General features: G+C 41.2%; 1 protein-coding gene across 1 annotated transcript in view; it reads left to right on the top strand.

Annotated features, from left to right (window-relative positions):
* Positions 1–8,240: 8,240 nt before the first annotated feature.
* Positions 8,241–11,977, top strand: part of gucy2d (guanylate cyclase 2D, retinal) — a 9,425-nt gene continuing 5,688 nt past the window's right edge. The window contains exons 1-11 of the mRNA XM_034683964.1: positions 8,241–9,090; positions 9,202–9,503; positions 9,595–9,967; positions 10,072–10,156; positions 10,262–10,367; positions 10,475–10,594; positions 10,685–10,765; positions 10,860–11,036; positions 11,125–11,281; positions 11,365–11,514; positions 11,731–11,879. Of these exons, the coding sequence (XP_034539855.1) occupies positions 8,241–9,090; positions 9,202–9,503; positions 9,595–9,967; positions 10,072–10,156; positions 10,262–10,367; positions 10,475–10,594; positions 10,685–10,765; positions 10,860–11,036; positions 11,125–11,281; positions 11,365–11,514; positions 11,731–11,879 (2,550 nt within the window). The remainder of the gene's footprint in view (positions 9,091–9,201; positions 9,504–9,594; positions 9,968–10,071; positions 10,157–10,261; positions 10,368–10,474; positions 10,595–10,684; positions 10,766–10,859; positions 11,037–11,124; positions 11,282–11,364; positions 11,515–11,730; positions 11,880–11,977) is intronic.

Raw genomic sequence — 11,977 nt, 5'->3', positions numbered from 1 at the left:
CTGGACTGAACAGGATTCCTTGGTAGCACAATGGACTTCTTTATATCAGAAGAAATGACTTTTCATGTACTGTGCTCCTCCCACACTACTCCACCCCCACCTCAACAGATTCTAGTGTTGCACTGTAAGATCATCAAAAGGGTTTCTTCAACCCTGTTTATTTATTTTCACATTCATCAAGAGTCTGAGGACTGAAGTCGTATATTTCTGAGTGATGGTGATGTTCTGTCTGCAAGTCAGTCTTGAATAAGGTTATAGATTTTGCGTCCGATTGGAGTAAAAAGATCTCTGTTAAAGAACGTTGTGAATCCTAAATTCAAAGTTGTACTCTTAATGATCTGGAAAATTAAGTTTTCCCCTCTGCTTATCTTTTAGGTTTTTTAACTTAAAAGAGACCAGATACATTTCATAGATGGTTAATATTTGGAAGTTCAACTTTTGCAGTATTCTGCTCTGATGTATTTGCTTTGATTTCATTTTTAAATCCAGGAACTTGTGAAAAAAATAGATGCTTACCAAACTTGAAAACAGCTAGATCCTATATTTCTCATAGTATGACTTGACAAAATAAGTCCTGTATTTTTCAAACCCTACACCCTCCAATTTGTAGGACCGGACAGGAATACATTTAGTCTTTAGATGACACTGATGTGCCACCACATGACACCACTGCGGGCTATCGTCAGGGCTATGTTCTTAAAACTCTGTTGAGTCATAGAGGTCATTATACAACTGTACTGCTTTTCTTGTTTCCCACCCTAATCTTTGCCATTACATGTGTAGAGTTTACTTCTAATCATAAGCACAAGACCAAAACAAAGTGTTAATCCCTACAGTTACTGCAAAGAGATAAAAAGGGTAACGTAGTTTTAAAAGTGACACAGAATGTCGGTCAGCTGATAAGTCTTCACTGTAGTAACAATCAGACAACTTGAACGTCAGCAAAAACAATCCTACCACTACATGTAAAATCAGTGTCGGTACATAGATAAACTAAAAATGCTCTAGATTAAATGTCACAGTGATAATATTTGAGATAGTCAACAAATTCCAGTCATACGTTAACACAGTCCAGCACTGAAACTGAACCTCTGCAGAAGTCTCTGTCCTACCTCTAACATTAAAAAGAACTGTAAGTTAAAGTTGGTTCATTTTAAGATGATGATGACCTCAGTTTTTTAATCCTGAACAACAGAGTGAATTAAATAAGATACATTTTTGTTTCCTACAACAGGCTATCCAATGACATGTTTTTTAACTCTTCTCCTAAGTCTCACTTCCATTTAGTTAAATGTGAAATATGTCTCATATTAATGAATAGATATTTGTACATATTGTATTGTTCTAAGGAAGCACGAAACCGGCATTTATCTCACAAAGTTCTGACTAACACTGTGTTAGCATGTTTTTATGTATGAAAGGTGCTGTATAAAAAAAGTTGAGTCCGACACTGTTTAATGTGTTAAAGAAGTATTTCTTCCATTGAGCCAAATGCTTGCTCATTGGTGGATTTATGTTGGGTCTTCATAACTAATGTAACAGACAGTGCAGTCTAGGCCTGCTCTATTTTTAAAGTGTCATGAGATAACTTTTGTAGTGATGTAAGTCACTGTGAGTTTATTATTACCAAGCTGTGTTCAATACTAGATTCTGACAAGTCAAAGCACCTTAGCAATGGTGAGTGAGCCTCAACAGCAAAAGCAATGCCAGAGTCCACCTAATTATGCATGTCACATTAAATCAATCCAGAGTCCAGCATATTCCCCCCCTGCCTGTTGACACTGTGGCAAAAGCAAAAGCTCTACTTGCATTTTGAATTTGTAAAAGAAATGCCAAAAATGTTAGTTACTGTCTCACGCTGATCACAGATGTGAGAGCAGCCTGAGCAGCTACAAGGCTTTAACTATTTCTGACAGGGAGGAGTTGAGCAAGATCCTGTCCTGTAAGGTGTGTCAAGTTCAAAGCTAGGAGAGGAAAAGAGAGCAGAAAGAGGGCAGATTTGCCAAACAAATATTTCTTCCAACGTGCTTTATTGCAAATAATCAAGCTACTGTAATGTTTAGTTTAATGTGTATTCATCCGGCAATAAAATCAGATTTGAATCAACATTTTGTGTCAACTTGTTTATGTCTTTTGCTGTTAGTTGATAATATAATAGTGATGCATAATTTATGTTGAGCTGGTGGATATGCAGATTAGAATCCCGTCAATTAACTGTTCTGTTAACCCTGTTCTAATTTATATAACCACACACACGCTATATGCAGTTACTAATTAGTTAAACAAAACAACTTATATGAGTGACAGTTAACCTCAGATGTTAGGTATGCAAGATCAGTACAACACGTTTGATGTTCTAGCTGAGCCTGTTAGCCTAGAATGAATGCTGACCTTTAAAAGAAAGTCAAAACTGTTTGTGTCAGAGGATTAAGATAAGTTTCTGTGGTCAGTGAGCTCCTCCACCACCAGAGGGTGATGTTGTGTCCCTGACAGGCCACAGCTGGAGCTGGAGCTAGACTTGACTGAGAGGTACATTTCCTGGAATACAGTCACAGCTGAGACCTATTGATGAGCAAAAGTATCTCGTAGAGGGAGATACGTTGTTGTTTGACATTTTCTGAGACAGAAATCAAAATTTCAGACAACATTGAGAGCATACTGATTAAAAGCAACTGTAACATTGGCTTTTGTAGTAGTTAAGGAAAAATCAGGAGGGGCTAATTGGTTTAATTAGTGTGTCTAATATTAACAGAGTTTTTAATGGGTAAGCCTGCTTATAAGAACTGGACTTAGCCCACTTTTAATAATGAATACGGAACTGCCTCCTGCCTGAGACTTGACTGATTCCAAAAATTGAATATAAATCTAAAGAAGATTGCCCTATTTGTGTTATGCACTTCTGCAGGAGGTCAAGACTGTCCTGCCAATCATCGGAAAACGCCGAACTCTCTTTGAATCCCTATTCTAGTCCCATCTGGATTATAAAAAGATAACAGCACTCTGGTGCCAACACTATTTTAAAGCAACAAAAACAAGGGGTTTACTTTTACATAACCCCCCAGCTTAAATAACATGCAAAGATACTTTCACGGAAGAATTCCTGGTTTCCTACAGCTCTGAATCTGTGATCCAGAAAAGACTGTGTGACGTCAAACGCAGCCAAATGAATTCACCTGATCAATTAAGCGGGGTCAGGGAGGAGGCAAATGTCTAAGCTCTATCGCTCCTCCCACTTTTTTTTTTTTTGCTCAGGACCTGATTAATTAACATCGACAAAAAGCTCCACTAAAGAAAGTAAAGCAGTCCAAGAGAGATGCACTTGTAAATCGCTGAAACCACAGGACAGCTTTGAAAGTCATGTGACCGTGCACATGCCAGTCTCACCTGTCTGTTAAGGATCTGGATGCTGTCTGATACATCTTTTTCAACAGATAACATGTACTACTTAACATGTTTTGCAGAAATGGCTGATCTTTTTCTGAAGATGACAAAAAAGGGCCAACCAAGGCTTAATAAGGAAGCCATCGGTCAAAAGTGCTTGTATTCCCCTGTAGGTATTGTGCGGAGCTGTGATGCTGCCTCTGCAGTAGGCCAAGCTGGTTCTGTGCTCAACTGGGCCGGCTGTATGTCTGACCTTGCTTTGAAGTGATCTCTGTCAGTGCCGTTAGTCATGTTGCTAAGAGGCTTGCAGGCAGCGGATCAGTTTAGCACAGCCTCACCTGTCTAATCTGATTACTTTAACAAGGCTGCTATCAATCTACAAGGCAGGGCAAACAAGAACAAACACATCATCACACTTATATACTGTATGTGGAGGACCCTCGTAACCCCTCATGAAGCAGGGCAGCTTTGCCATGAGTGAGTTACATGTTTGCATCTTTCTAATTTTACTATTTTGAATGTGCAGCCCCACTAGGCACTCAACCCGCCCCACCCCACCCTCCAAAGGTTTATACCCAGCTGCATTATGCTACCAGGTCAAAAGAGCAGAAGACTTTTAGTAGCTTACCTCAAGATATTTTCTACCCTTGACCCCTAGCTCACATACATCTTATGCTTTTATTAGCATTACTCCATATGTAAGGTGCTAACGGTGACCTGTGCTCTTTGGCTGTTATCTATTCAGAATATGAGGCCTGACCTCAAGAAGAAAGGGGCCAAGAAGCTTCAGATGAGTCATAGTAGAGACCATTTCATGCTAAATAAAGCAGTTATTAAGCATGAACCTTTTCTAGCATCCCAGGTTATTCAGGTATAAATATTGTGACAATTCAAGTTGCCAAATGACAGGATAAAAGACTACATTTACCAGTGTGAATGGAAGGTTGAGCTGTACTATATTTTATTTAGAACCTTTAGCTGCTGTAATATGACTAGAGGAAGAGCCTGAGTGAAGGGTCTCAGAAGGATTTGAAGTGCAGCAGCAGGGTTATATGAGGCTACAGACTCAAGCGCCATAATCACTGCACCAGCTTCAAGCCCTGGTGGTTACGAGCAGTTTTATAATTTAAGGTAGCCCCTGAGATGAGTATGCAAATTTACTGTTGGAAAGGCTGTCTTTTTTCTGCTTTGAATCAGGAAGTTTATTCATAAACACTGTATTACTCTAGGCCCACATACCTGGTTATATTGGAATAATGGAGTTTCTTTCTGTTGTTAGAATAGCTGAGATTAATGTATGCACTGTATCTTAGGCAATGATTTGAACACATTGATAAGCTTCAAAGTGATCCTTATTCAAAGGTAAGTGGTTTTGATGAGTCAGGTGTCCCCACTCCGGAACAAAAGGTCCAACCTTGCTCTAGCAAACTAATGATGAGATCCTTAACTCGATCACACACCTTTTGTTTCTCTCTCTCTCTCTCTCTCTCTCTCTCTCTCTCTCTCTCTCTCTCTCTCTCTCTCTCTCTCTCTCTCTCTCTCTCTCTCTCTAGCAAATAAGATGTCGGGTAAGTGATCTGTGAACTGAACTATTGCTTAACTGCTGTTCTAGGTTGTTCCTCCTCCTTTTAATTTCAATTAAGGTTGTAGGAGGGACACTAGATCTACACAAACTTCCCAGACTATCCAATATATGCAGACGAAATTAATCTCGCTATGCTCAAGGTCTTTTTGTCTTATTGCTTTTTTAAAACAGTTCAACATGTAGCTACATCAGCACCTAGGTTTACACGTTAGGCCTCGACTTTCACCTTCTTTTTCATCTCCTCCGGCCCTCCCCCCACACACACTCTTCCCACACTAGTATGGATTAAAAGCTAAAGAGGGCTGAGAAGTCAAAGCTTGCTGGTCCGTCCCACTCTTCCCGTTCTTTTACCTGTTACCTGTTACCTGTTACCTCTCCAGCTCTCTGCCAATCTATTTTTTTTACCATTCCAGACCCTAATTTACCCTTGCTGCTCAGCTCACGCACCGTCCCTTGCTCTGTGGTTTGGGGTGGGTCCCAGTCCAAAACAAGGACAGCAAGACTAAGGCAAGACTAATCTGCTGGAAATGTTTTTCATTTTTTATATTGTCTTGAAGGACCTTGAATGCAAAAGGAGATAATTTGATTCTTTTCTTTTTTTTTACTTTCATGCCACATTTGGATTACCTATGACAATTTTTTCTAACAAGGGGACAAAGATAACTTTTCCTGCTGTAAACTTCTGTTTGCTAAATCCACCTGGAATCTGGATGGTGCTATTCAAAAACAGGCTTCAACGCTTACATGGCTCTTACGTAGAATAACTGCTCCAGGTCAGCATTGTCTCTGATTCAACCAGTGTTCTTCATATGTCTTGAATTGTTTTACTAGAGTTATATAGATGAGGTGCTGGTTGTTAGAAAATTTCATCCCTCATGCTCCATCATCCTAGCTTTGATTTAATCCGTTTGCAGCAGAGCTCCTCCTGTTCAGGTGAGACTGTTGCGGTTGTTTATTTCTCCCACAAATTTGTTAGAGTCGTTAAAAAAAAGCGCTGTTCATTTAATGTAAGAGTGCTTTGAGAGGATGTTAAATCGACCCACTTCTTATTTTCCCTAGCCCCTCTTAACAAGGCTGGAATATCAGTTAGTGCTCCTCTTAACCTATTAGCAACTGATAAGCCAATGTATGTATTAGCCACTGGAGAAGACTTGTTGTTCACCTTGCTTGCTGGCTGCATTTCAGTTTGAAGACAGGGAGAGAAATCATGCTCTGGGATTTTTGTGGTTTGAAAAATGTTTCTGAACCACTGAAACAAATTTCCATGTAGGACTAATGTAAAAGTAGACCTCATTTTAGACTGTGCAAATTAAACATTTAGTTTGAATGATAAAGGGTAGGGCTGATATATGGATTAAAAGGATTTTAGCATCACATATATACTGTTGAAGACAGTGCATATGTTATAATATATAGTTCTCTATGATTAAAGGGCAGACTTTCAAACTAGAGTTGAATCAACTGGAGATACCAGTGTAGCTGTTACATAGTTTATCAACCAGAGGGCATCGATAAGTTTGTGTTGACGAGTTGGTTAAAGTATTATTTAAAATTGATAAAAACTCAGATGAAGATTTGAGGATGTATATGTATGTTATGTAAGTAAAAAAAATGATAGGCCATTAGACATTAGCCAACATCCTCTTGACTTAAATGGCCTTTATTATGAAATCCTATATCAGTTGAGCCTGAACATGAATGACAATTTTTTCATGTTTTATCTTTTATTTCATTTTAGCTTCAATCAAAACTAGGCCTCTGCATCTTAATGTATCTTAATACAATGAACGAAGAAGCTGTGCATGTTGTATTAGTCACAGATGGAATTTAAGAGCAGGCAACTTTAAATGAAAAACCTAAAAATTCCATGGATAACCATTTTCTGAGAGAAAACCAGCTTAGTTTGAGAATTGATTCTTTAAGCTTCATCTTAACTGCCTACAGTAATTCCAACAAAACTCATGATTCAGCAGTTTTTTCAATGTCTCTGACTTTAGCCAGAAAGATTCTTAAAAATGTTGAATTCAAAGGTAAATAGGAACTGGCTGTTCTTTCTTATTATACTTTAAATACTGGTGTTAGCTCAGCACTATGTTGTTGTTTGGACCTAGAGGTCACATAATCTTGAGACAGTACCAGCAGCCTATACAAATTTAGAACCTGGTTTCAAGAATCTGAGGGTTGACTGGTGTTAAAGAAGAGGAATCATCCAGAAATGGATGGCTGAGAAGATGTGAAGAGCTTGACTTAAGAAGGCAAAACAGATACCAAGACCAAATTGAGACATCATGTCCAGATTTAGCCCCACGTTACCTGGCACTTGATTTGTTGGACTCTGTGGCCTCGGCAGAGCTAATCAGCTTGCCACACACATGGCACTAATTCTTCAAGGAATTGCATTGGAACTCTGGGCAGCATGTCTTATGTGAGACAGATGGATGCTGATAAGACTCAACATCGCATTCTGTGAAAATGAAACAGCTCAGGAAGGGGCAAAGTCAGGTCAGAGATCATGACAGGTCCTGAGGACCGCTCAAGACCTGAGGTGGCCTTTAGTTGACAGGAAACTTAAATTACAACACTTTGATTTGTTCATACCTGTGGTTCAATTCTGGATTCATTAAATGACATTTCTTAATCTTAACAGTCATGTTCACACAGAAAAGATACTGTATGTATATAAGAAGGAACTGCCATAGTTCTTTTGATCACTTTAGTGCTAATGAGTGTGTGAAGCTTCTAGAAAGAACCCCTGTGAAGCCCTTTTATGTAGCTGTGTCAGTCACTTTCAGGGCCTCGTGAAACTAGTTTGATGGCTTTATATTTTGGATTTTGGTTGTTTGTTGTTCATAGCCCTGTTCACAACCTTTGATCAGTCCATTATTTCTTGTAACCTTTGAATGTACAGTCTTGGCCAGAAACTCTCTTTGCTCAGACAGATTTCAACAGATTTGTGGTGAACTCAGAAATAAACCTCTAAACCAGCCACAGAATTGGACCTGGAAATACACATTTTTTCAAAACTTGCTGTTATCTTAAATTTTAAGACACAAAAAAATCACAACTTTTCTAATTTTCTTTCCATTTTTTTTCTCTTGTTTCCTGGAGGAAGTGATGGCTAGGGGTCGTCTCATCACCTGTCCAGCTTTGGACTAGAGGACTGCAGAGTACCAAGCGTGCCACCCACAAAGGCACATTCCCTTTCACAATAAACACCATAAACTCTCCACTTCTCTTCTGTGTCTAAAGCATCAGGATAGTTGTGTGTGAGAAAATGGCCAATCATCGAGACCCTCGCTTTCTGCACAACTTGTCCTACCACCCTCGATGGCAGCACGACTCAATAAAAGTGAGAAGAAAAAGGCATATGCGGACAGTGGCTTCAAACACTTGCAATGAATATAGTCGGCTAAAAGCATTAGAATCATCGTCATTAAAACCACAGTTGCCGTGTTCCCCCGCTCAATGCCCCAGGAGCTACCGGTGGAACTGGTTTCTTCTTCCTTTACTCATGGTTGCGTTTCTGCCCTGTCAAGCCTGGGGGGCCACTTTCAAGATGGCCCTGGTTGGACCCTGGACGTGTGACCTCTTATACTCCAGAGCCCTCCCTGACCTTGCAGCACGACTAGCCACTGCCCGTATAAACAAGGATCCCTACCTCAACAAAGGCTACTGGTATGACTACACGCTGATCAGTGAGGACTGCAAGTCGTCCCGTGCCCTCGCTCGCTTTGCTGAGCTGGAAGGTTATGGTGCTGCAATCTTAGGCCCTGCCAACCCAGGCTACTGCTCCTCAGCTGCTCTGTATGCAAAAGAGTGGGATGTTGGCATTCTGTCCTGGGGTTGCCTCAGACCCAACATGGATAAAGGAAGCATGTATCCCTCTTTCCTGCGGCCGCTGCCATTGTCCTCGCATGTACTTTTCTCCGTGTTGCGGTACTTTCGTTGGGCTCATGTGTCCATAATCTCTGAGGAGACAGACTTGTGGGAATCCACAGGACAGGAGCTTGCCTCGTCGCTGAGGGCCCTCGGCCTGCCTGTGAGCCCTGTTGTCACCATGGAAGACGACAAAGATGGGCCTCGAAGGGCCCTGGCAAAAGTGAGGGATGCAGACCGGGTCAGAGGTAAATCAAAGATGTGAAGACTTTTGAAAGACGACAGACAGAACAACCAATGTATAAAAACATTAGAATAACCACATATCTAATGTTTTCTTCACCTCTCCTTCTTTACAGTGATCATCATGTGCATGCCTTCTGTCCTGATTGGTGGACAAGCCCAGTACCAACTACTGACAACAGCCTTGGCCATGCGTATGATCGACCGTGGCTACGTGTTCATCCCCTACGACACCCTCCTCTACGCTCTGCCCTATAAGGACTCACCCTACTACATGTTAGGTAATGACACCAAGCTGAGGAAAGCTTATGACGGAGTCCTTACCATCACTATGGATTCTGGGGAGCGCAATTTCTACGAGGCCTTCAAAGATGCCCAGGACAGCTATGAAGTCCGTAGCAGCAGCTCACCAGACCAGGTTTGAGTCCCTCTCAGTAATAATGTATAACCAGAAGAAAGATAAACAAATCCACGTATTTAAACCATGTCCTCAATTTCTCCATTGACAGGTTTCACCATTCTTTGGCTCTATCTACAACATGATGTATTACACAGCTATGGCTGCTGAGCAGGCCCGTGAGAGTGGAGGCCATTGGGTAACTGGTAACATCTTGGGTGAAAGCAAGGGCAACTTTGAATTTCAAGGATTCAACCAGCCCTTGAGGGCGGGCAAGAATGGTGAAGGCATGCAGGGCGACTATGTTGTGCTGGACTACAGCGGCATGGGCTCCTCTCTCTACTCCACTCATGTTTTGAAGGCCGGTCACACAAACGGCGGAGTCGGCAGTTTGAAATACCTCAGCCGTTCAATCCATTTTGCAGGTAGCACGCCCTACACAGACTCAGGCTGCTGGTTTAGTCCATACTTTGCCTGCACTGGAGGTACGTGCACCGTTGTTGTCATCAAGAAATGGATATATGCTGGTGAAGTGTACATTCAGTGCATATAAACTGTCTGTGTTTGTGTTTTCTTCTTCCCCCTTAAGGAATGGATTCAGTCACTCTCCTCTTTCTCTTCCTTGTGTTCGTCGCATTGGCGGGATGTTGCATCAACTTCTTGATACGTTTTAAGTATGTACAGAGGAGTATAAAGATCATATCTCATCCAGTGCAATCTTTTGTGATTTTCATTCAAAATAACGCAATTTTTTTTTTTTTTTATCTTTGACCGTACAGGAAAATGGGCAGGGTTGGGTTTAACTTTGGAGGTAATGGCGGATCATCAAAGGTAGTCCTGACCCTTGATGACCTAGTCTTCATCAACACTCAAGTCAGCAAACGGGTAAGTTCTCGGTTAAATCTCTAACAATGCAAAATGTGTTGTGCTTCTATTAGCTCTGTGGATGATCACATGCTTGTCTGTCTTGTCTTTTAAAACTTTGTGAGCAGAAACTCAATGACGACAGTATCATGAAAAGCCAGCTTGATATGAAGACACCTCACCACTCGGTGTCTGGTCGCAGCTATTTGGCCTCCACGCCTGACAGCTCAAACGTTGCCGTGTTCGAGGTGAGATGAGTCTGTCCTGATACTTTGAGTAAACTTCTGTTTGAAATCTTTGGTTTCTTCTAAAAAAAAACATATGTTGTGCATTTTAAGGGGGACTGGGTTTGGTTGAAGAAATGCCCCAATGGATCAGTGACATGTGTCAACAACAGTACAGAGTATGTCTTTGTTAAGGTAAGTGAATGTTGGAGCACATAACTCATTAACCAAGCAACACAAAGTTTGCAGTTTGTAGCCTTGATGTTTCCATTGTCTGTCCTTCTATCAGCTCAGAGACATGAGGCATGAGAACCTCAATCTGTACCTGGGACTTTTCTACGACTCTGGGATCTTTGGCATTGTGACAGAGCACTGCACCAGAGGCAGCTTGGAGGATCTGCTCAGCAACGAGGAAGTCCGTCTCGACTGGATGTTCAAATCTTCCCTCTTGATGGATCTGATTCGAGTGAGAGAGACTTAAACAAAACTGTATAAGATTCCCTTCCCTTCTTTTTGTGCTTATATCACTCATACCTAAAATTCTGTCCTCTCAGGGAATGAAATACCTGCACCATCGTGACATCATCCATGGACGCCTAAAATCACGTAACTGCGTCGTAGATGGTCGCTTTGTATTGAAGGTGACAGATTATGGGTTCAATGAGGTCTTGATCGCCCAAAGCGTCGACAATGATGATGAAAAGCCAGAGAGTGAGTTTATGAGTATCTATAAACTCATAGAGTGAATTTGCTTGTCGACTGTTTATTCATTCATGTTCCTCTGTTTTATACAGATCTGCTTTGGACTGCTCCTGAGCTGCTAAGAAGTTCTAGTCAGAGGAGGCGGGGAACTTTCTTGGGAGATGTCTACAGCTTTGCCATCGTTTCGCAGGAAGTTGTCGCTCGCTCTGCACCTTTCTGCATGCTCGACATGCCTCCCAAGGGTAAGTGAACCAGTATTACTGATCTTGACATGAAAAGAAGGTTTTGGAGCCATGTGCAAATCTTAATTCATACTTAAAAACCTTTCCAACTATCTTTTACAAAAACTTTCCAGACAGAGCTTAAAGTAAATTTTTAGAGTTTAGTTCTTTAGAAGGATTTTTCTTTCCTGTGTGTCTAACTTTGTATGTTCTTGTCTTGGATGTGTTGAATCCTAGAGATAATCAACAAGGTCAAAGATCCCCCTCCCTTGTGTCGGCCTGTTCTGTCAGTGGATGAGGCCCCGCTGGACGTGATCCAGGTTTTAAAACAGGCCTGGAGCGAAGAGCCAGAGAGGAGGCCAACCTTTGAGGAGATCTTCAAACAGGTAAAAAACAAATGTACCAAATCAGCTCCTCCTTTTATAATGCTCTGCACAAAAGTAACCAGCAGGAGATGACATCCCTGTCCCTGCCTTTCTTTGTG

This window comes from Notolabrus celidotus, chromosome 5, assembly GCF_009762535.1.
Source record: "Notolabrus celidotus isolate fNotCel1 chromosome 5, fNotCel1.pri, whole genome shotgun sequence".
NCBI classification, from domain to species: Eukaryota; Metazoa; Chordata; class Actinopteri; order Labriformes; family Labridae; genus Notolabrus; species Notolabrus celidotus.
Note: the sequence above shows the minus strand (reverse complement) of the source record. Positions and strands in the feature narration are given on the sequence as shown.